Source organism: Vipera berus, assembly GCF_964194415.1.
Source record: "Vipera berus genome assembly, chromosome: 2".
Taxonomy (NCBI): domain Eukaryota; kingdom Metazoa; phylum Chordata; class Lepidosauria; order Squamata; family Viperidae; genus Vipera; species Vipera berus.
This window is the reverse complement of record NC_138203.1, coordinates 97286330-97310524: the sequence shown is the minus strand read 5'-3', so window position 1 is coordinate 97310524 and position 24195 is coordinate 97286330. Positions and strand designations below refer to the sequence as shown.

The 24195-nt window shown below is 39.7% G+C and overlaps 1 protein-coding gene across 1 annotated transcript in view; it reads left to right on the top strand.

The window, feature by feature from the left end:
• IDUA (alpha-L-iduronidase) overlaps positions 1-24195 on the top strand; it is a gene marked incomplete at its 5' end in the record, with an annotated part of 49818 nt that overhangs the window by 9948 nt on the left and 15675 nt on the right. Inside the window, 5 exons of the mRNA XM_081320326.1 lie at positions 9041-9123; positions 14176-14283; positions 15235-15330; positions 17121-17323; positions 19670-19849. Of these exons, the coding sequence (XP_081176452.1) occupies positions 9041-9123; positions 14176-14283; positions 15235-15330; positions 17121-17323; positions 19670-19849 (670 nt within the window). The remainder of the gene's footprint in view (positions 1-9040; positions 9124-14175; positions 14284-15234; positions 15331-17120; positions 17324-19669; positions 19850-24195) is intronic.

Sequence of the window (24195 nt, the reverse complement as noted above, 5' to 3'; positions counted from 1 at the left end):
TTTAAAAAAACCTTTACGAACAACAGAAACTTAGATGAGAAACTCATTGCACAGCTTTGAAGCAATATAGGCAGTCCTCGTCTTTTGACCACGATTGGGACAGGAACCTGCTATTAAGTGAGGCAGCTGTTAAGTGAATCCCACGGTTGTTAAGCAAATCACGATTCCTCCATTGCTTTTTTGGAAGCCACCTGGGAAGGCTGCAAATGGGGATTTTTGTCCCTGCCAGTTTTATTATAAAAAAGTAACAGTGAAAGACGGGATGTAAATCTGCTAAATGACAATAAATTGCATAGCGGCCGGTTGCTTAATGACTGATTGAAGTTACACAGAGCCCCACAAAATATCTACAATCCATCCTTAAAGCTATGATTGCACCAACTCCTCCACAGTCACATGATCACATTTTGGGCACTTGGCAAATGGCTCACAGTTATAACTAATTGCAGCATCCCAAAGTCACACGATTGCAATTTGCAATAGTGTTGTTGTTGTTTTTTGCCAGTTTCTGTCATAAATGCCCATTCAGGAGAATGGATTCATTCGACCACAGGCTTTTTTTTTTTAATCCTATTTATATCCCGCCCTTCTCCGAAGACTCAGGGCGGCTTACAATCTAAAGCACAAATCAATGTGCTTAGCAATAGCCTTCATTCTATGTATATGCCTGCTTATTAGGGCTTTCACACACACCCCAAGCGGCATTATTACAAAGTCAGCTTAATTGCCCCCAACAATCTGGGTCCTCATTTTACCTACCTTGGAAGGATGGAAGGCTGAGTCAACCTTGAGCCTGGTGGGACTCGAACCTGCACTAATTGCAGGCAGCTGGTGTTACTTAAGGAGGCATTAGCCCACTGCTCCACCAAGGCTTTGCTTAACAATTGCAGTAACTCAGTAAAATCAGGTCATATTGACCTTCTTAATGACCACAATGATTTACAATGACTTCATTTTTTTATTTTTTTATTATACTGTTCTTATTTTCAAATTTTAATGTGTTTTTTTAAAAAATCAGATGAAAATGATAAGTCCACAGATTTTGATCGTAGCATTTATGTCGTCATCAGGCTTGGGGTTTTTTCCTCTCATTTCCTAGTGAACAGAAGGGCATCTGTTTTGTACATTGGAGAAATTGAACAAAATATAGAAATTGTGCTGTAAAGTTCTGGGATACTTGGGTTACAAATATGGGTTGGGGCCATATATAATCCACAAATGCTTTTTCTTGGCTTAGGGTTTCTTCACAGCAATAAGTGTCTTTTATTTACCACCTTATTCATGATAAAAGCGTAAGCGTTTTGTTTGTTTTTTTAAATTTTGGATAAATCAGGGACCCATTCAGAATAAATATATTTATTCTGAATTCATAGGAATATGAGGCAAAGAGTGTGAAGCAGCTAATTAAGAATCTCATTGCATTCACGAGATGTACTGAATAACCTGTTTTTAGGTCAACCTTTTAATATGCACATCTCCATCCAGGGATAATATTTATTTCAGATGTTTTTGCTCAGTCTTACGAGGCCTTTATTTATAATCCTACATTAAAAGCAGAATAGACGCACGGATGCAAAAAACAAACAAACAAACAAATAACTATTACGATGGTTTTCTAAGCTCCACAAGCAGACAATCAATTAGCAACTCTTAATATTTCCCAGCTTTAAGTGAGTTGAGCACCGATAGTTGAGGGAATAGGAAGGAAGAGCGTTTGACAGTACACAGTGCTGTAATTGATAACATTAACTCTTAGCTAATAAAGATCAAATAATAAAATGAATGAACTCATCTTCCACTTTGAAAGAATCATGGATCTGCATTCTTAATAGCAAGATTATTAAAATCTAAGGCTGAATTAATTTATGATCAAGATAGTGTATAACAGTGGTTCTTAACCTTTTCTTCACCACAGACCCCCTTTAAATACCTTTTGTGGCCACAGGTCCACAAGATTAACTCAATATTTAAATCATAACATTATTTCAAGCCTTGGTGACCTCCTGTGATGACATCGCGGTGCCCCCCCCCAGGGATCTGCAGACTATAGGTTGAGAACCACTGACTTATACCATAAAAGTACATATTTGTAATAATTAACAGAAATGCTGTGCAAGTCTCATGACTTTGTATGATCCATTATAACAAATAGAGAGTGTTTAGAACTCCTTGCTGAACAAAAATGGAGGAAAGTCTTTATTGAATAGAAATCTGCGTTTAAGATTTTTTTAAAAAAATATATATTGCATATAGTAAATTCTCAAAAGTAATTGTTCTGGGGGAATATTTCACTTATTTTTAAGAATCCTCTTGAAGTTTATTAAAAGAGAACTGAGCTACATGTCCTGCAAAACACCCAATATAAATAGCCATAGGAATATAAAATCTTGTACTGCATTTTTAAAAAAACCTATTTCTTCTGATTAAAAAAACACCCCTATTCTTTGTTCTAATGAACCTGCTGCTGCAGTAACATGTGGCTCCTTCATCTGTGAAACATAGGGGGACAAAAAACTATTCTTACTTTTCTTGTTCTGTAGTGTAGGTATGATAATGAAGAGTCCACTTGAATTTCACTGTTTTCCTGGTCAACCGCATCGGAGCAAGTCAGCACTAAAGACTGTAGGTGTAGAAGATACCTTTTAGTACATGTAGGCGGTAACACGCACAAGCAATAGTCAGAGCTAGGTAAAGATTGAAGAGCATGAACGAAGGATTACAAAGTACAATCTGAAGCTTCTTCATGTTTGGTCTTGTCTTTTTTCCCAATGTCCTTCCAAATTGTTCATGTTTAATGGTAAATATTAAACAAGCAATATTCCCTTAAAGCATAGACTGTGTAATGATTGATCCAGTCCCCTCCACCCCAATAGTTTTCTAACTGGAAGAAGCTATGAATTAAAGAGCAATCCCAGTAACCTGGTTCTCTTCCCTGATGAACCTTTTTAGAAAACCACTTGTGCTTATTTTCATATGACGCACCTAGCTGGCTTAACCTATTGGAAAATCAGCAAGGAATTCTGAAGTATTTATATGGCATGGATTAAATTCGTTTTAACAACAATGGCTACAACTGAAGCAAGGTTGCCTTCTAAGATATAGCTTCAGTTACTTTCAACAGAAAATTCAAAAATCCATATTAGTAATATATGAAACTTACTGTATTTTATATTTTTATAGTTTTGTAGTATTCTATTTATATAGTTTTGTGTTTTAATATTGTAATCCTGCCAGAGTTACCCTCCAGTAAGATGGGCAGCCAATAAAGTTGATAAAATAATAAAAATATTAGCTCGCAAGATAACATGTATGCCTTTATGTGCCACAGAACTCTACATGATAAATAAAACTGGTGTTTGCCTTATGACAGAATATGTAAGAAAAATGCAGAAATTTAAACTATGTATCCTAGGCAATAATTTCAGGTGTCAATTAGAACTAATGAGGTGAAGGAATATGTAATTACATTGTGCGAGGACAGAAACCCATTTCAGATATTTTGTTTTTCTTGGTGTTGAACCAATCAAATGTTTAGCTTATCATCCTTGTATTTGTTATTTTAATTACTCTCAAAATAACAGAGAAATATTACGTGTTTATGAGCAATTAGTTATAGTCTGAAAATATTATTCATCTAGATCAGGGGTGTCAAACTGCCAGCCCGCGAGCCGGATGCATCATAGCGAAACCACGCCTACCCCATTGCCGGCAATGGCAAAAAAAAGTCACAATACATCGTGACACGTCACGTGACATTGCGAATTTGACACCCCTGATCTCATACCTTATATTCCTGTTAAATTGGTTAAATATATATCTGGAAAAATTTTGCTTTTAATATTACTTTTACCAAATCATCACTTTTTGTGGATGCCATTTTAGTGCGTCAATAACCACTAGAACATGAGTGGATTAATAACTACTTATCCTTTGCAGGGCTGAGTTGTCATATTTTCTGTCAAGTTACCAGCAAGTGTGGGAGTTTATGTGAGTTGTAACTGTATTCATCTGAAGGGCACCAGTTTTGGGGAAGCACGTGTTAGTTGTCAGACTTGGCATACAACAGATTTAGTTGAAGTAAGAATTCCTATTGGTAAAGTAAGATTTTTGTTTTTTGTTTTTTTTAAAAAATAGTACTGTACCCCTTTATGGTGATGCTTTAATTTAAAGAGCTCTGCTTTGTAAAATGTTGTCTACCAAATGGCGATATGCCGTAAGATGCCATACCAATGCAAATATATTTTAAGTAAAAACAATTATAGCTTCCACTGACTTTCACTGCCATGGCGAATGGGAGAATGCAAGTTCCAGTCTAAAGCATGAGGGTGGCATCAAGTTGGAGAGAATGTCTTGTCAGAAGAAAGTTCTAGGCTCAAATTTAGGCTGGGTTTTCCATAGAACACACTGGGCAAGTTGCTTGAGGCAGAGACGGTTGCAGTCACGCAGAGGAAGGAATTTTTTGTTTATCCTGAAAGGAATGTTTACCTGAATGGGCTACCACCTTTGGCCAGTCTCTGCCTCTGTCCAGTTTGTTATCTTTTGTTTTAGCGTAATTTCTCACCTTTTGCCCCGGAAATAACTGTGAGGAGGTGAGGGAAGGCAAGATTGAATGGAAGGAAGGTTTGACTTCCTTCCCACATGCAAATAGTACATTCCTTTGCTCTGATCTCAAAATAACAGAGTTGGAAGGAACCCTGGAGGTCTTCTAGTCCAACCCCCTGCTGAAGCAAGAAACCCTATATCATTGCAGACAGCTGGTTGTCCAATCTCTTCTTAAAAATCTTCAGAGATGAAGCACCCACAACTTCTGGAGGCAAGCCATTCCACTGAGTAATTGTTCTGTCAGGAAAATTCTCCTTAGTTCTAGGTTGGTTCTTTCCTTGATTAGTTTCCATCCATTGCTTCTCATCCTGGCTTCAGGTGCTTTGGAGAATAAATTGACGCTCTCTTCTTTGTGGCAGCCCCTTAGATATTGAAACATTGCTGTCATGTCAGCCCTAGTCTTTCTTCTCAAGCAAAAGAATTATCGCTTCGATTTTCAAGAGCCACCTACAGTTCTCACGGTTCAACTCTCATGCATGATAACTTGCTCGCTGGTAAGGAGTTTGGTATCCAACAGCATATCCACATTCTCGCTTCTCTTGCTACTTCCTACATATTGTGTTTCCTCCCAGAGAACTTGATCAATTATCCCAATTATCAGCTTTTTTCTGCCAGGTAATCTCAAACACTGGAGCCTTCAAAGTTACCCATTATGAGTTCCAGTGCTGCCTAACCATAAAAAAAAAAAGAACAATTCTGCTAGGAATAAAACAACCCCATGAAGCACTTTTGGCAAGATGCAATCTGTGGATTGCCATGTCTTGGCTATGAGTTATGTAAACTACCGGTATGCCAAATAGTGTATTCTGCCATGGTTAATGTAAATTGTAGCTATATAAAACCCAGATGCTTCCATTTTTCCACCGCTACTCCAGAATCTCACCAAATAAAGGAGGCATGGGATGGGGCGTAGTTTGCTTTACAAATAGTGCTATGTGAGACAAGAAATGTAAACTTGGATCAATGAAAATAATTTTATACATTGAAAAAGGGCAGCACACTTTGCATCCTAAATAATTAAAATTCCTCTTTCACATTCACAAATTCTTCAACTCCTCTTAATATCATATCAGGCAATTTCTCATAACATGTTTTGCAAAATGTAGTGAGAAATTATGGTTTGGGTGAAACTGCAATGGAATAATTTATAACAAGAAAGCCATTTTTGAGTGGAGTGGTGGTGGTGGTGGGAAATCAAGAAAACTACTTTGTCTTTTCCATTTCCATGATGGAAAATGCATTTATTTGTAGAAATGCTTTCTTTCACCACCCTAAAAACCCTTTGTGGTGAAATATCCAGAACTTCCTCTGGCTGTAGTTTTTGAGTCAGTTTGTTGATTAATGAATTTATATTGCTTTATCCCTTAAAAAGTTACTCTTATGTACTGAATGACCTTTTTTGCTGGAATTTAGAACTTTGGTACCATTTCCAATATTGTCTTCTATTGCATCCAAATAACATTTAACCTGACAATGGTTAGTTTTTTAAATTGTGACACCATTATTTCGTCAATTGCCTTTGATTTTTAACCAAGAATTGGATTGAGTCGCTGGTTCAGACTTTAACAATGTAATAATAGAATACCTTCCTAACTAAGAACAAAATAACGTTGTTTTTCCACTGTAGGCTAACCATTAAAGGTTAATTCCTGCATTTTTTTCTCTCTCCCTACCTAGGGACTTTCTTGTCTTGACTTAGACCAAAGGGTATATTGCAAGGGAAAATTTTAACACTTTCATTCCTGGTGGAAGTTGGCTGTCTAATACCTGTTGTATTACAAATGAATAGCATAAAGCATTCAGTCCAGAGATTTGAGCATTCATTCTCATACTAGGAAGAAGTATTTTAAAAAGCAGAGCTATCGAATGCTTTGTTTATATCACACATTTAAAGCAGAATTTACTAGGTTTGTTGACTGCCATATTCAAACTGACTCACAGTGGTTTACAGTAAGAAACAGATATGCAACAAAACTGTAATTAAAGCATTTGTAAAAACAGCAAAACTAATAATCAGAAGATAACTCTGCTGCCACATTTCAGAGCTTGAGGCTGAATTCAGAAATGTATCAACAAAATGACAGTCTGGATCTATTCATTTCAAGCCTGTTTTCTGATTAAAAATCTTTTGAAACAGTTCTACTTTACTTCAGCTCTGCTGTTGTTTCCCCCCCCCCCCCCAGAATGCCAGAATGAATAATACTGAGTTACAGTAAAAATATTGAAGGTTAATTTTGAAACATACCTCCATCAGGCAAGGAGCTGTAAGGTTCTTGATTGTCATGTCTCTTCGTCTCTTCCCTCCCTCTCGCTCTATCCCCGTTGCCGAGGGAAGCGTGGAGAATTAGCTAACTGAGCTAGGCTGGCGGAGAAGCAGGAAATGGCAGGCCGCATCCTTTTGATCAGGCTGAAAGCTCTCTTTGTCCACTTGTGTCTTTATGTGTGCCTGGCTTATTCATAGGCATTTTGCTGTGGCCATTTGCAGAATTATTGGCTTTCAGTGCTGAGAAAGCCGTTGGAGGGATTTTGTTGGGGGAAAGGAGAAAGAACAGCAAAGATACATGGAGCTTCCTTCCACTGCTTGAAATCAAATGTGGATGTCAGACTCGCTATTCCTAAGCACTGCTAAACAGTTGGAAGTTATTTCCTTAGGGACTAACTTTTGAAGCTTCTCCTTCTGATTCTACCTAAGGCACCTTCTGATTTCCCAAAAGATTAAGCAGGAATGATAGAAAGCATAGAGCAAAATCTGAGAGGTGAGTTTGAAGAACCAAAGTTCCAGCCTACCAGAATCTGGGATTTTATGTTTTTCAGTACGTGAGAGTTTTCTAATTAGACAAGCAACATTAAAGTCTTGCTGTTGCTTACTGTAATAATGTTTGAGGGACTCGGACATTCAGCCACCAGTCAGCTTTAGGTTGGTTGGAGTGTTTATCTTTCTTTATGGAGCTGTCCTTGGTCCTGGAGAGCTTGGCCCAATCAATTAACAAGATAAAAGTCTCCTTAGAAGCTCAAGGCCTGACTGTTGCTGCTGCTGCTGCTACTACTGCTGCTACTACTACTATTCTTCTTCTTCTTCTTCTTCTTCTTCTTCTTCTTCTTCTTCTTCTTCTTCTTCTTCTTCTTCTTCTCATCCTCCTCCTCCTCCTCCTCTTCCTCCTCCTCCTCCTCCTCCTCCTCCTCCTCCCATGTATTCCACTGTCATATAACTTGGAGGTTTCTTTAATATACAAAGGAATTATCATCTGTCCAGAACAGTGTGAGTTCTATTATAAGCAAGCTGTACATGTTCGCTGTTCATGTGTGAACAGTTCCATGTGTATATTTCAAATATACTGTATGATAATTTAATCTGATCCAAACTTAGATTCAACTAGTCATGATTAACTCACACTACTGATTTCAATGGTTTATTTCAATCGTGACAGAGTCAGGGTTCAGCTCATCACTGCTCACATATCTAGAGCATAATATATCTTTAGCCACATCCATATGCAGATTTTAAATATTTGGTTGGTTATTTGGGGGGATAAAGACGGTAATGATAATTTTTTCACAGTATATTACCTGTGTTATTATGTAATATACATATGAAGGTATGTTTAACATTTCTGCAATATAGTACATTTACTCTGGTTTGCATGTCACTTGAGTGATGAATTCAACTGATACAAATACCAATATTTGTTTATATGTGAAATGTTTAATGCTGTTTAACATAGCACATGGCTGGTATTCATTTAACCAATCTAAACTTTCTAAAGATGTGTTTTACAATAGAATATGAACTAAACATATTTGCTTCATGGAATAACCAAAAGTGATTACTGCATACAGTTATCAAAGTATGAATACTTTCATGAAATCTTGGCCTCTATATAATTCCAACAACTTTTGTTTTTCTTAAATAAGAAAAAAATACCTTATTATAAAAGGCAATCTCAGTAATGAGATATTTTTATAGAAACAATATCAGTTAAATTTCCCAAATAATATATGTACATGTATGTACATAGGTATGTTACAGGCATGTAACATCTCATTTTGTTTGCAGTCAGCATGTATAAAGCTTTCTATCTCAGCCTTCTGCATGCTGGCTTCAAATTCTAGAGTTATAATTGAATGTCTTTGGATGCACTAAATTAGAAAAGGCTAATGTATGTGGTATTTTTTTTATTCTCCAGTTCATCTTATTCTGCTGAAGTCAATTCAGCTGGCTGATTTCTCTATATGGAAAGTTCTTCTGGTATATAGAATTGCATAGACACTATCCTATTGTTAACAGAAATTTATTATTGCAAAATAATAATAAATCAAACTAATTGTAAATTAGTTTGCTGCTCTTTTATCTTATTGAAGAAAAGTTTGTGAAATTATGCTTGGGGAAAAATAGCTTTCAATTCAAGCAGCTATCAAAGGCTTGCAATTTCTTTTTCAGGATGATAAATGGGACACTTCACTACAATTTCACAAACCTGGATAACTTCATGGATCTTCTTTGGGAGAATAAGCTACGTCCTGGTAAATATAAAACCAGGCAATTCATAGCTCTGTTTTACAATGTTTAGGTGAAGATATTTGGAGTTATGTGCAGTCATTTGCTTATCTTGATGACTACAAGACTTTAACAAGCAAATGTTGCAATTCAAGAAGTTAAACTTCCACCATAGTTGATGGATATTTTTACATGGCCTTAAGGACAAAGGTCAGTTGGAAGTCACACAGCCTTTGCAAATAATGTTAGCATTGAAGAGCTTATACTCCACACAGCTGAACAATTATTGTTTTATATCTGATCCCGGAAAAATCCATAACTAGCACTGGATAGACACAAAGTCTAATGGGCACCTTATTAAATGCCAGCACTGGAAAAAAAGTGACTTATGACCGTTTTTCACTCTTAACAACCATTGCAGCATACTCATGGTCACATGATCAGAATTCAGACATGTAGTAATTGACTCATATTTATGACGGCTGCAGTGTCCTGGAGTCACGTGATCACCTTCTGAGACCTTCTGACAAGCAAAGTCAATGGGGGAGCCAGATTCACGTAACAACCATGTTACTAACTTAACAACTGCGGTGATTCACTTAACAACTATAGCAAGAAAGGTCGTAAAATGGGACAAAATTCACTTAACAAATGTCTCAGTTAGCAACAGAAATATTTTTTTTTATTAAAAAGTTTTAACATACAATTTTTCCCTTAAAAAATCCCCCCTCCCCCCCTTCTCCCTCCCCCCCTTCCTCTACCCCCTCCCCCCCTCCCCCCCCGACTTCCCAGAGCTAAGTACAAGGTATATATAAAAAAAACAATCATAAACAACCATATACTAACAACCATAAACTCTAAAATCTATCACTCTCTAGCTTATATAGGATAAAACAAACCTTAGTAATATTAAATATACATAAATATATATATATAAAAAAATCAATATAGAAAAAAAAATAAAGAAAGAAGAAAGAAGACTTATTCAAATATAAAACTTCTTAACCCTATACTTATTCTGAGTAAACTCAAGCCATTTTCTCCCTTCCATAATATAGCGTTCCTGCGAGTAATCTTTCAAATAGGCCGAAATCTTCACCATTTCGACCAAGTCGGAAACCTTTAAAATCCACTCTTCTATGGTCGGCAGTTCCTCTTTCCAGTACTATCCTATCAAAAGTCTTGCTGCCGTAATTAAATTCAACATCAACTTAGTATATTCCATCAAATTTTTATCCAAAAAGCCTTAACCTTTTTGCAGGTCTACCATATATGAAAATATGAAAATATATTACGTCTTTATCACCGCACCTCCAACATTTAGGCTAATAATTCAGATACATGCTTAGCTTTTTAAAGTCTAAATACCATCTATAAAACATTTTGTAAAAATTCTCTCTTAGATTTCAAACTTATATAAATTTTACATTCCTCATCCAAATCTTTTCCCACCTCCCACTACTTGGCTGTAAGTACGTTGTGAAAGTTCCATAGACTTCTGCTGATCTTGTTCTTTTATCTTTTTTGATCGTTTTAAAGCAGCACGCGTCACCCTCTGTTCTCTGGGATCATCCAAAAGTGTTATAACTTGATCTCCTGCAGCACCATTCTCCTCTATCTGTCCATCTTCAGCCTCTTGATATTCTCCTTCTCCAGATCCCTTTGCAGCTTCCAGAAGTGTTAATGGGGTTGCTTTTAAAACATTATTGTAAAAATCACGCGCTTGCATCACAGTAACCAAACGGTACCTTTTATCTTCATACATCACCATCAACCCAGCTGGAATCTCCCATCTGAACCTTATATCTCGTTGCTTGAGCTCTTGCACCAGAAATGTAAAATCCTTCCTTCTCCTTAAAATCTTTGGAGGAATTTCTTTTAGAACCAGAACTTCTTGATCAGCAATCACGACTTTAGTATCATAGGCAGCTTGTATAACTTCATCTCTAATTTCCCTTTTTGCAAAATAAACCACCACATCTCTAGGCAGCTTTCTCTGTCTAGCAATCCATGAGTTCACACGATACACTTTATCCATGCCTCCTTTTATTTCAGATGCTGGCTGATTCAATACCACTTCGAGAGCCTCAGAAACCAGCTGCTTTAAATCTTCCTTAATATTCTCCTTTAAACCTCTAATTCTAATGGCAAACTGCATCTGGAAATATTGAGCAAGACTTAATTCTCTATCCATTTTGTCTCTTAAATCTTCATTCTCCAATACTTTTGCTTCTAATATAGCATTCTTTTGACTCAAATCTTTGACTTTTTCATCCAAATCTTCCACACATTCAGCCACTTTATACACTGAAGACAAAATGTCTACCTTCATCACGCTGAACTTCTGTTCCATCCTCTCTTCTATTCTCTCCTCCAATTTCTCCAATTTCTCCTCCATCTTTGCAAATTTATCATCCATTGATTGATTAATTGATTCCAAAAGTTTATCCAGAGCATCTCGTAAGTCCTTCGATGTCACTACATCAGGAGGATGTAATGCCTGCAATGATGATTGTTGCACCGGGGAAGTTCCAGCACTCCTAAGAGTTTTAGGGGGAGGTTTAGCCGCCATCTTTTACTTTCGATTGTGACGCACTTTCACTTAGAGTTTAAAAAATCCATCAAGCTCGAGAGTAGAATAAAATAGTCCTCTTCACCTTTTCCTCTTGTACCGCTCTGCCTGCTCTTTTTATTCCATAGTCCTTCCTTCAGGCAGGGGTGGTCGCAGACGCCTGGCTCTGCTCCATAAAGTCAGGAGCAGAGGCGCTGGCCAGCTGGGAGCGACCCAGGCTACGGGGGAGTTCGATCCTTCGGCCGCCCAAGCTGCAAGCTCAGGCGGCCCCGGAGAACTCAACCCCTACCTGGGGCCTCACCCCCTCCTCTTCTCCCGAGGAGGGGGCTTCAAATTCGCCCGAACAGCTGATCGGCGCTGTTTCGGGCGAAAAAAAACTCAGCTGAGCCGCGGGCAGCCCGGGAAGGCTGTCTCCGTCGCCGCGGAGCCACCGGAAGTCAGCAACAGAAATATTGAGCTCAAGCACTCGAGTCAAGGACTTATCTGTATATATTCTGGCTTCATCTCTTGTGTCTTTTAACACTAGAGCAGGGATGTCAAACTGACGGCCCGCGGGCCGGATGCATCAAGGTTCAGCCTTTCCTCATCATTTATCGCTTAGCTTATGGCTAAGCTTCATTTGGAAAGGAAGGAAGGAAGGAAGGAAGGAAGGAAGGAAGGAAGGAAGGAAGGAAGGAAGGAAGGAAGGAAGGAAGGAAGGATGAGGAACACTGAGTATTTATTGTGGAGGGAGAGACTAGTAGTTTGATTATGTTATCACTTTGTGAATGGGCAACACACACACACACACACACACACACACACACACACACACACACAGACACACACACACCCTTGTAAGAATTCCCTTCTGTTCTCATAATTCCACATGTCCATAAGCCAAAAAAGGTGCAGAGCTCTTATTTAAAGAGTAATCTTGTCAATTCCAACTGTCAGCTATTCTTGTAAGTTTGTCTTAGCACCTCTACCAAAGCCCCTTTCCTTGAAGTGAAGAGGGTAAAGAGATGACTTCTTTAGCTAGCTACTAAAAGCAAATCTCAGTGAGCTGAGTTCACATAGCAGGCAGGCTAAACCAAAATGAAACAAACTGATTGTTGGTTAACAAGTTATATGAACTTGCCAGAAAACAACGTGCTTTGTTGCAAAGCTGTGACTTTTTTGTGCTATTCATAAAAAAAGGGAATAATATGAAAAAGTAGTGAGGAAATGGATGCAATTAGTGACTTCCCTAAAGCAATTTTGAGGTTCATTTTTCAATGGGAAAATAAAACCAGTAACTTCAGTGTGAAGTTTATTTGAAATGAAGTAGGAATTGATACGATTATAAGAGCCTCCACTGCAATCTGAGTAGTATAGGTATAGGCAGTCCTCAGTTTAATGACCAGATTGGGCGTAGAATTTCCATTGCTAAGCAAAGTGTTTGTTAAGTGAGCCGTACCTAATTTTATGACCTTTTTGCCATGGTTGTTAAGCAAATCACTGTGAATCCAGCTTCTTTCATTGACTTAGTTTGTTGGAAGCCAGCTGGCAAATGGCAATCATACGAATTCAGGACGCTGCAACTATTGTACATGCTTGCCGGTTACCAAGCACCCAAATTTTGACCACATAACTGTGGGGATGCTGCAATGGTTGTAAATGTGAGGTCCAGTCATAAGTCACTTTTTTCAATGCCATTGTAACTTTGAACGGTCACTAAACAAATGGTTATAAGCCGAGGACTACCTTTGTAGACCAGAGTCAGGCTGTCCAATGATGGAGAATTATATCTGAGCCAAACGAATGCTTGAGCAGACATGGCCACTTAGCCGCCCAAGTAGAACTTTGCAAAAAGATTTCTCAAATTGTTTTGTACCTCAGTTTCTCAGCGGCATTTTAAGAATACACAACAGGAAGAAATTAGAGTGTACTGATTAAAATAGTCTGGCAAGTTCTTGATGAATTCTCAGTTGAGCCATGAACACTACACTTTAACCTATTTCTTATTCCATGTCTGTAATAAGGGGATAGCAGAATGTACATAATAAAATGTATTCATCCCATAGAACATTTATAAGGATCTGGAGAATGTGTGGAAAGCTATGAAAAAAGTGCTGTGTAAAATAAATATTGTATTAGAGTGGGTGAATACTTAAAAGTATTTCTCAGTGACCTGCCTTGTTCACCTGAACATCAATAATTAAACTGATAGTGTTTAAATTATTGGTAAGAGGGCACATGGTTATAATTATCGTTTGAAATCTGAAGTGCCTCCTTCGGATGTATCCACTAGGCGATTTGCATTTTTAAGAATTTAATAGGCTTATTTGCCTGTTGTTATCCTAAATTATTAGCTGTAGAGGTCCTTCCCTGCTTTACGCGCTGTAAATGAAATTGGTCCCCTGGTTCCTTGGATATTAGCTATAATTCACAAATGAGAACTAAAGCAGCTTACATAGAAAAATTCAAAACTGCTATCGATTCTTGACTGAATTATTTTGCCTTTGTTTTTTTATATTAAATGAAGGTTTTGAATTGATGGGAAGTCCTTCAGGATACTTCACTGACTTTGATGATAAAGAGCAAGTGGTAGAGTGGAAGAGCCTGATTGTACAGTTGGCCAAAAGATATATCGGTGAGTTAACCAAACTCAGTGTTGGTGCAAACATTTATAAAAAGCCACGCTAGTGAAAATCTATATTTTTTTGTTCAACCCTTTTTGGTCTGAATATGCTGTGACTTAATTTATGCAACCGGGTATGGCTCTGGTTGGCTAAATAGCTGAACATTAGTAGGGAATTCCACAGGCAGCAGACAACTTTAGATATGGGATTTAGAGGCTAAATTAATGCTGAGATAAATCATATTCTGGATATATCAGCTTTTTAGCTGAGGATCTCACCAGGCCATGGGTCGGCAGCCTGTGGCTCCGGAGCCACATGTGGCTCTTTCAGCCATCTCCTGCAGCTCCCAGTCCTACTCCGCCATGTGCAGTCCCGGAAAAAAAAAGTGGACTAAAAAAATTCAACCAATCAATTCAAACCTCACAAAAAAAGAAAACCTCACGAAGTTTGAATTGATTGGTTAAAATTCTTTGGTTTGTGGGACTGCCCAGAAACTGTTTGTGGGACTGCCCACAAACCTCTTTTCTTCTTTGGACTGCACATGGCGGCAGTGGAGGCAAAGACGGGAGGACTGCTGGAAAGGTGAGTGGGCCCTTTTTCCACCTGCTGCGCCTTCCTCGGGCTCCCCTCCTCTGACCACACCACTGCCGCCTCGCCCGACTCCCTCCCCACCCCACTGGGCGAAACAGTGGAGGAGGGCAGCCCCAGGAAGGCACAGCAGGTGGAAAATCATGCATGCCTTTCATTATTTTTTGTGATGACGAGGGAATTGTAGGAAAAAGAGAGGGCTGGCGAGCTCAAGGCTTGCAAGAGGGAAGAGCTGTGCGATTGGAGGGCTGGAGATCATCCATCTATGTCTCTTAAAGGCAAAATCTGCTAGCATAGAATTATTTGGCCCAAGAGTCATTCACCAGAGCTTAATAAATGAGTGTAATACATTAACTCTTAAGTTTAATTTCCAGAGAGGTATGGATTGAAACATGTTTCAAAGTGGAATTTTGAGACCTGGAATGAACCAGATCACCATGACTTTGACAATGTATCAATGACTGTAAATGGTAAGCTGTTTTAAATGCCTTTTTTTTAAAAAAAATGTTAATAATATGGAAAGAATTCCAAGGAGACGTTAGATGCAAGCAAGGAAAACGTTGCTCATTTTAGATCTTGTAAAGCTCAGATCAAATAGATAAATATCAAATAGATAATTGATTTTGCCATCAAAACTCTTCCAAAATGAAGTTATTGTGCCTAGTTTAGCAGACAGGAATGTTATTTAGTCTTTTATAACAGCGGAAATATTGGGCTCAATTGTGGTCATAAATCAGGGACTACCTGTAACATCAAGAGGAGCCATCGCAAGCATTCTCATGGACTTGCCAAAGGAAGGGACATAGCAGTATGAGTGGCTGTTGGGAGTTCCCTCTTGTTATTTTATTCTCTCCCCTATCAGAGTTTGGGTGCTCCCATGGCTGTTTCGGGATCATAAGTCAAGGGAAGTAATGTAGCCAGAAGGGAAGATCATTGGAGTGACAGTGAGAACTGTAGAGTTTATTTCATTGCGAAAGGGTATCTTATGCATTTACGTATAATGATATTGTCACAAGGGGCTTGATCGTATCTGGTCGCGCCCAGAATTTCGATGAGAAATCTGTTTGTCTTATGCAAAACAGTTTGCATTGCATTTGTTTCTAAATTACATACGTACAAATTTGACGCATCCCGGTCTTTATGGGCTCATAACCCACAGGAATTCTGTCACTGCTGGTGAATAATTGTCCTGCACTCAGGCCCGTTCTTCCAAATATTTGAGAGGTGTGTGTGTGTATAATTCTAGCAGACATATGCTGTAACTCGTGGGGTGAAGCGGACTTCTCGTGCTTAAGCCTGAACCACAATACAGGTAGTCCTTGACTTACAACATTTCATTTAGTAATCATTTGAAGTTACAACGGCACTGGAAAAAAAGTGACTTATGACCATTTTTCACCCTTATGACCGTTGCGGTATCCCTGGGGGTCACGTGATTTACATTCGGATGCTTGAGAACTGATTCACATTTATGACAGTTACAGGGTCCCAGGATCATAGGATCCTCTTTTGCAATCTTCTGACAGGCAAAGTCAACAGGGAAGCCAGATCCACTGAACAGCCATGCTACTAACTTAACAACCGCAGCAATTCACTTAGCAGCTGTGGCAAGAAAAGTTGTAAAATGGGGCAAAGGACAAATTTCTCACTTAGCAACATATACATTCTGGGCTCAGTTGTGGTCGTAAGTCAAGGACTACCTGTAAAGCTACCCTTCCCTCTGCTGCTCCTTTGTAGCTTTATAAAAAGGAAATTATCCTTGAATTTATATATTGAAGACCATGCCTGTACAAGAACCCGCAGGGTGCTTTAAAACATGATAAGACTGTATTTTATTGGCAGTCACAATCAAATCTATAGTCGCAAGTTCCATAGCCACAAAGAAGACACACAAGTTCAGGCAAGTGTTACATTTCTGAATCAGCTATTGTTAATACAGAAATGCTCTGAAATATGCCCTGCTTTGTTAGATTTCAGCCTAGTGCAGGGCTAGGCAACCTTAGCTCTTTTATGACTCGTGAACTTCAACTCCCAGAATTCCTGAGCCAGCCATGCTGAGTGGAAAGGGAGAGGTTTCCATGCTGAGCCATGCTGGCTCAGGAATTCTGGGAGTTGAAGTCCACGAGTCATAAAAGAGCCAAGGTTGCCTACCCCTGGCCTAGCGCATTCTGAAGAGCGAGATAGTTTCCTGTTCCATTGATAAGATAGTGTATTGATATCAAACGCTGAGTCTTTCACAACTCTTCCACCTTACATCCAGGATTTCTCAACTACTACGATGCTTGTTCTGAAGGATTAAGGGAAGCCAGTTGTCAGCTAAAATTGGGAGGCCCTGGAGATTCCTTTCATCCATTTCCCAAGTCTCCAATTTGCTGGAACCTCCTCAGTCATTGCTACAACGGCACAAATTTTTTCACCGGAGAGACAGGAATCCGTCTAGACTACATCGCCATGCATAAAAAGGTCAGCTCGTTGTTTGTTTGTTTTTTAATGGCTAAGAACTTGAAAAGTTCCCGATCCAAGTTAAACGTTCTCGTTTATTTATTTTTATCCGATAAAAAAAAATACAGACAAGGTGGAAAATATTGGATTGAATAAAAAAGGGGCTGTTACCTCTTGCAGAGAATTATATGGCATGTTCAAAGTGCCACTGTGTATATTACCTTGTTGGCTTATTTATCTCTGACGCTTTGGTTTCTTCTACTAAACCTGGAAACTACAGGTAGTCCAGAATGCAGCAGTGGTGGCCACGTTGGGCATGCCTCATTAAGCCTGCGTGCCCCCCCCCCAAAATTGCTTCATGAGCTGCTCAGGTTAACAATGAACTTCCTGGTGCAATTTAAGGTGCTTGGTTATCACCTTTATTTGAGGGATCACCTGTCTCCAATTGTTTCTGCCAATCTGGTGTGATGAAGCAGAATGGATTCTCTCTCAGTCCCATTGATTAAGCAGTGTCACCTAGTGGGATTTGGGGAGAACGATAACCTTCCAGAGATCTGGATGGCTTCCATCCTTCAGAAAGCTATTGAGGACCTGGCTTTTCTCCCAAACTTTGGGCAAAGTTGAGTCTGTGTCCCTGGTGGGTGAGTTTTTCTTGCTTATATGTTGCTTTGGGGGCTATTTATTTGGAGGAGGGGAGGAATATGTTTTTGTATTTTATATTTTGAATTTTTAGCTGCCCAGAGTTATTGAGAGTTGGATGAACTCTACCAGGGGTCTGGAACCTTGACAACTTTTAAGACTTGTGGACTTCAGGTTCCAGAATTCCTCAGCCAGCTATGCTGGCTGCGGAATTCTGGGGGCTGAAGTCCACAAGTCTTAAAAGTTGTCAAGGTTCCAGACCCCTGAACTATACAATGCAAGGGTGAAGGTTCGTTCTCCGAGCTTGTGGGTTGGTTTCTGAATGTTTCGTTACCAGCCTAGGTAACATCTTCAGCAGAGCTTAGGGAATGTCAGGGTCAGTATTTTGTTTATAAGGGCTTCGGTGTGTGGGTGTGTCAAGTAAGGGTCTGTGGTGGGTCTTGTGGTGGGTCAGGTGTGAGTCATCAGTGAGTCAATATAATCTACAAAATCAACTGTAACCATTGCAATCAACTCTACCTGGGACAAACATCACATCAATTAAAAAGCGGGATCCACAAACACCGGCTAGCAGTCAAACACCACAGTCCCAAATCCTTAATCTCCACCCACACTGACACCAAACAGCAGCCGTTCGATTGAAGCAACACAAAAATCATCGGCCATGCTGCCACCCGCCACGCTCGTGAAGCCTGGCCCTCCACCAGCAATTCCATCAACAGACACAATGACCTACAACTAGCCTACGAACCCCTCAGAATCCAGATCAACCGCACAGCCAATCAGAGACAGCACCAACCCTCAACCAACCCACGCAAGCCCCCCCACCAGCAGTTCACCTCCCAATGACCCTGATCTGATGTAACCTCCCCGTCACAAGACCCATCACAAGCCTCTCATTCAGGACTCACACCTGACCCATCACAAGACCCTCACTTGACACACCCACCCCTGAAGCCCTTATAAACAGAAGAACACAAACACTGACATCCCCTAAACTCTGCTGAAGTTGTTACCTAGCCTGGTAACGAAACATTCAGAAGCCAACCCACAAGCTCGGAGAAATGAACCTTCACCCTCATCCTACACCTGAGCTACAGATATTTGCCACTATGGCATAGGCTGTATAAATAAATAAAATAAAAGCGAGCCACAGAATCACAGGTAGAGTAAGAATAAAATAGAAGCCATTTATCTATTTATATCCCAGCTTTCTGCATTTTTACAAATAACTCAAGGCAGCAAATATGCCTAGTACACTTTTTCTCCTCCTATTTTCTCCACAACAACAACCCTGTGAGGTAGGTTGGGCCGAGAAAGAGCGACTGGCCTAAAGTCACCCAGCTAGCTTTCATGGCTAAGGTAAGACATGAACTCACAGTTTCTGGCTTTCTGGTCTGGTGCCTTAACCATTAGGCCAAACTAGCTGTCAGAGACCAAACTGGCTTTTGGAGCCTAATATTAATTCATGTTACAAGCTTAATATTATTTACGTCTGTAGAAATGTAGTTGGATTTGTTACTCTCCTATCATTATTTAATAGTATTCCTCTTTAAATGTCATATTTTAAAAAAATCTTAATTTGGTGATAGACTTTGGAACTTCTGAGGACCCCATTCAAAAAGAGAGAGATTCCCTGGCCTCATTTTGACAAAACAGTATAAGAATAGGAGAACAGGTGTGCGGTTACTAGATAATAACAGTCATCACAATGCTTCTGATCCCCAGGGGGCTGGGAGTTCTCTTCATATCTTGGAACAGGAAACTGAGGCCATGGGGCAGATCCAGAAGATGTTCCCCAATTTTGCCTCAGTCCCTGTATACAATGATGAGGCTGATCCTCTGGTAGGATGGTCGATTCCCCAGCAGTGGAGAGCTGATGTGACCTATGCAGCTATGGTGGTAAAGGTAAGGTTGATGCTGGTAAAAGTAGAAGTTTTTGTTGGGGATTTTTTATTGGATAATGGGGAATCAAAAATTAAACAGAGGCTCGTCTAGATTATCTTGCTCAATGTGCTCTGCTCGCTGTGACAAACATTCAGGCTGTCAGGGTTAGGACAGGGTGCTAAGCATTTAGACTTTAATCTAGACCAGAAAGGGACCTGCTCCAGTTTGAAGTCCTTGGAGCATTTGGAAGTTGTTAAATACTCTTATGATCTCAAATCATAAACCAAGTCCTTCTTAGACTTGACCGGCATTGCTTCCCAACTGACTTAATACTGCCTGCCGACATAACGTATTTGTTATGTTGCAGGAGCCAACATCATGCATTCCCTGTTACTTCTGGGTTTCAAGACCACGCTGTGACTAAGCACTTCAGCTCAGAAGAACTGGAAGTAAATACAGGGGGTCCTCGACTTACGACCCCAATTGAGCCCGTCGTTTCTGTTGTTAAGGGAGACATTTGTTAAGTGAGTTTTGCCCCCATTTTACGATCTTGCTTGGCACGGTTGAATGAATCACTGCAGTTGTTAAGTTAGTAGCACGGTTGTTAAGTAAATCGGGCCTCCCCATTGACTTTGCTCGTCAGAAGGTCGCAAAAGGTGATCGTGTGACCCCGGGACAGACCAACCGTCATAAACATGAGTCAGCTGTCAAGCATCTGAATTTTGATCACACGATCCTGGGGATGCTGCAGCAGTCGTAAGTGTGAAAAACGGTCACGAGTCACTCCTTTCAGTGCCGTTGTAACTTCGAACGGTCAGTAAACGAGCTATTGCAAGTTGAGGACTCCCTGCAATTGTTTCTCCCATGTTTTCAGTTTAGAGAGCTTTATTTAAAGAATTTCTGCTTAGGCCCGAACGGAAGTACTCTCCCTGCAAATGTCCATGAATGTTATGATCCACTATGTTCCCTTTGCAACCCATGAATTATTCAGAAATACTAAGCCATGCAGACATACCCGAATTGATTTCCTCTGCTTCTGCCTAAAGAATTGGACTGATGCTGGGCAGGTGCTAAACGGGAACTGGCCTGACGAACGTGGTTTTAGCTTTGTCTGTTGTTTTATAGACTTTGCAATATCTCACAGGCAGGACTTGTGCATCACCTAATGGAGGGAAACTGCATCTGCACCTTGCAATTTTTGTAATCGTAAACACGCTGTAAAAGGAGTGTCTGCCCGCTCTTTTACAATTTAAAATACACTTTGGGGTAAAGCGGGTGTTACGTCCAGCATGTCTGTCATCTTGGCTTCGCCATAGTGCTACATTCCCTTTTGCCATTTAATCCGACAATTTTCAATCGGTGAATACTGCTTGATTTTAGGCTACTAAACACGAATCCATCCATCATAGCTTATAGCTTGGTCAACAGTGGGAGAATTATCACTGTAGATTTTGAGGCAAGACGAGATGAAACCTGGATGATCTCCTGGATGGAATTAGTGAATTTATTTCATTTGCTTCGGTCGTTTGCACACACAAGACTCAAAGCAACTTGCAATTCAGTCATATCATAAAAACCATAAGAGCACTCAAACAGTATCCCAAAATATATGATATCTTAAGTTTACACTATCTTAAATAAGGTATTTCAACAATTAACTAGGCATTTGTGTACAAATGTGGGATGGGAATCGCCCATCAGCATGTTGACCATTGTTTTCTGTTTAATATAGTCGATGGCCTCAAAACAGCCAGCTGATGTCTCAGATGAACTCTTAGTTAAAAAAAGGAAAGATAGAAGAGGGTTTGTCCCCACTTCACACACATTGGTTGTATACCTCAAATCTTTTTTTATTTTGTATACAGTAGTTCTCAGCTTACGACCACAATTGAGCCCAAAATTTGTGTTGCTAAGCCAGACAGTTGTTATGTGTATTTTTCCTCATTTACAACCTTTCTTGTCCCGGTTGTTCAATGAATCACTGCAGTTGTTAATTTAGTAATGCAGTTGTTAAGCGAATCTGGCTTCCCCATTGGCTTTGCTTGTCGGAAGGTTGCAAAAGGGATCACATGCCCCCCCACCCCCACCCCCGGCACACTGCAACTGTCATAAATACGTGCCAGTTTCCAAGTGTCCCAATTTTGATCACGTGACGATGGCGGAAACTGCAGTGGTTGTTAAGTGTAAAAAACGGTCGTAAGTCATTTTTTAGGTGCCATTGTAATTTCGAATAATCACTAGACCAGTGGTTGTAAGTCAAGGACTACCTGTGTTTGGGTAAGAAGTAGAAGCTGGAGGACTAAAAAATAAAGGTCATCCTTTTAAAAGGGGAGAGGGATATACATAGAATGAAGGCTACTGCTAAGCTTGTAAGCCGCCCTGAGTCTTCGGAGAAGGGCGGGATATAAATGGAATTAAAATAAAAATAAAATAAAAATAAATCCTCTTCCCCCCCCCCTTTTTTTTACAGTGGTAGATCTTTTTAACTACTGAGAATTAAGCATAAAATAAAATGCTTATTTGATGAAGTGTCTCTGCCCCTACGTGTGAGTTTTATTATCTGAAGGCTAACTTTTGCAGTTGGAGAATGAGTGTCTGGTTGACAAGTTTCTCCTACGTTAGCTATTGAAAGATCATCTTAAGAAGTCTCTATTAACTTCTGACTGGTCCAAAAGACCAGCAGCTGTTCCCTTAAGCAATACCGTAGAGCAGTATTTCTCAACCCTGGCTACTTTAAAACATGTGGACTTCAACTCCCAGAATCCTTAAGACGTGTGGACTTCAATTCCCAGAATTCCTCAGCCAGCAGATGCTGGAAGTTGAAGTCCATAGGTCTTAAACGTAGCCAAGGTTGAGAAAACAATGCCCTAGAGGTATTTTCCATATGTTTCCCTGAGGAGAGAAAAGATTTGGGTTTTCAAAAAAGAAAATTCCTGTAGGTTTATTGTCTGTATCGTTGTTATATAATGAAAAGCAATATCTGCCTTCCTTAAATAATTAGATGAATGTTTAGGACAGGGGTAGGCAACCTTGGCTCTTTTATGACTCGTGGACTTCAACTCCCAGAAATCCTGAGCCAGCCATGCTGAGGGGAAAGGGAGAGGTTTCCAAGCTGAGCCATGCTGTCTCAGGAATTCTGGAAGTTGAAGACCTTGAGTCATAAAAGAGCCAAGGTTGCCTCCACTAGAGGAGGACATTAAAGTTATTTACAGGGTTACTTCTTTAGGAACTAAACTTTTAGAATCTAAAACAGCTAATTCAAAAAAGCCAACAGGAAAGAACCTCACATTTTTCATCTGCTTCTGTCTTTTGGAAGGTAAAATTAGATAACAAAATAATCAATTTCTTATGTTAACATCTCTGACTTCAACTCCCAGAAATCCTGAGCCAGCTATGCTGAGGGGAAAGGGAGAGGTTTCTAAGCTGAGCCATGCTGTCTCAGGAATTCTGGGAATTGAAGTCCACGAGTCATAAAAGAGGCAAGGTTGCTTACCCCTGGTTTAGGGTATCGGAATTATTCTGCACCCTGCTTATATTCCTTGCTACTCTGTGTGCCATTAGGACAGAAGTAGATTTTAGTGCTGGTCAGATAGCTCTTGGAGCCATTTCATTAACAGGAGATGTGCCTGGCATTGCTGCTGATTTTGACCACCAAGAGTCACTCCATACTTTTTAGTCATGGTTTTGCAGTGGGGAGGGAGAGCTAAGCAGTAAGATTTTCAAACCAACCTGTCATTATTGACATAAGAGAGTTTACACATACTGCTGAGATGTACTGCCCCCAAAGTGAAATAGATACATGCCATTATTCAGATTTTATTGCTAGTCTGAATGTATGAGATGGAGAGAGGTTATGAAAATATTTTTCACTTGTTGGAAACCAGGTTGTAACCAATCCTTTTTCAATATATATTTAGGAATAACAGGATTTCTTTCAACAATTTAGTCACCAATTCTATAAAATCCTCTACTTTCTCACTCCTTGCATTTGATCAATTTATCCTCACGTTTTAAAACAGGGGTGTCAAACTGCCGGCCCACGGGCTGGTTCCATCATGTGGAGGCCCGCCCACCCCAGCTCCGGCAAATGCAAGAAAAGTTGTGATATGTCGCAACACGTCACGTGACGTGGCAAGTTTGACACCCGTGCTTTAAAAGATCAAGGAATGACAGAAAGAAGGAGAAAGAGTCAAATGTAATTTGCATCTTTTTCCAAATTCACTTTTCAGCATGGATTTCAAGCAATTGACGTCAGCTTCTGAATGTTGGGAAGGAATGGTATTACCTGACAGACAGTCCAGAATTTGTATTCACTGAACTTTAGTTGAATGCCATGCAGTATGAATTAGAGACAAAGATAGTTTTTC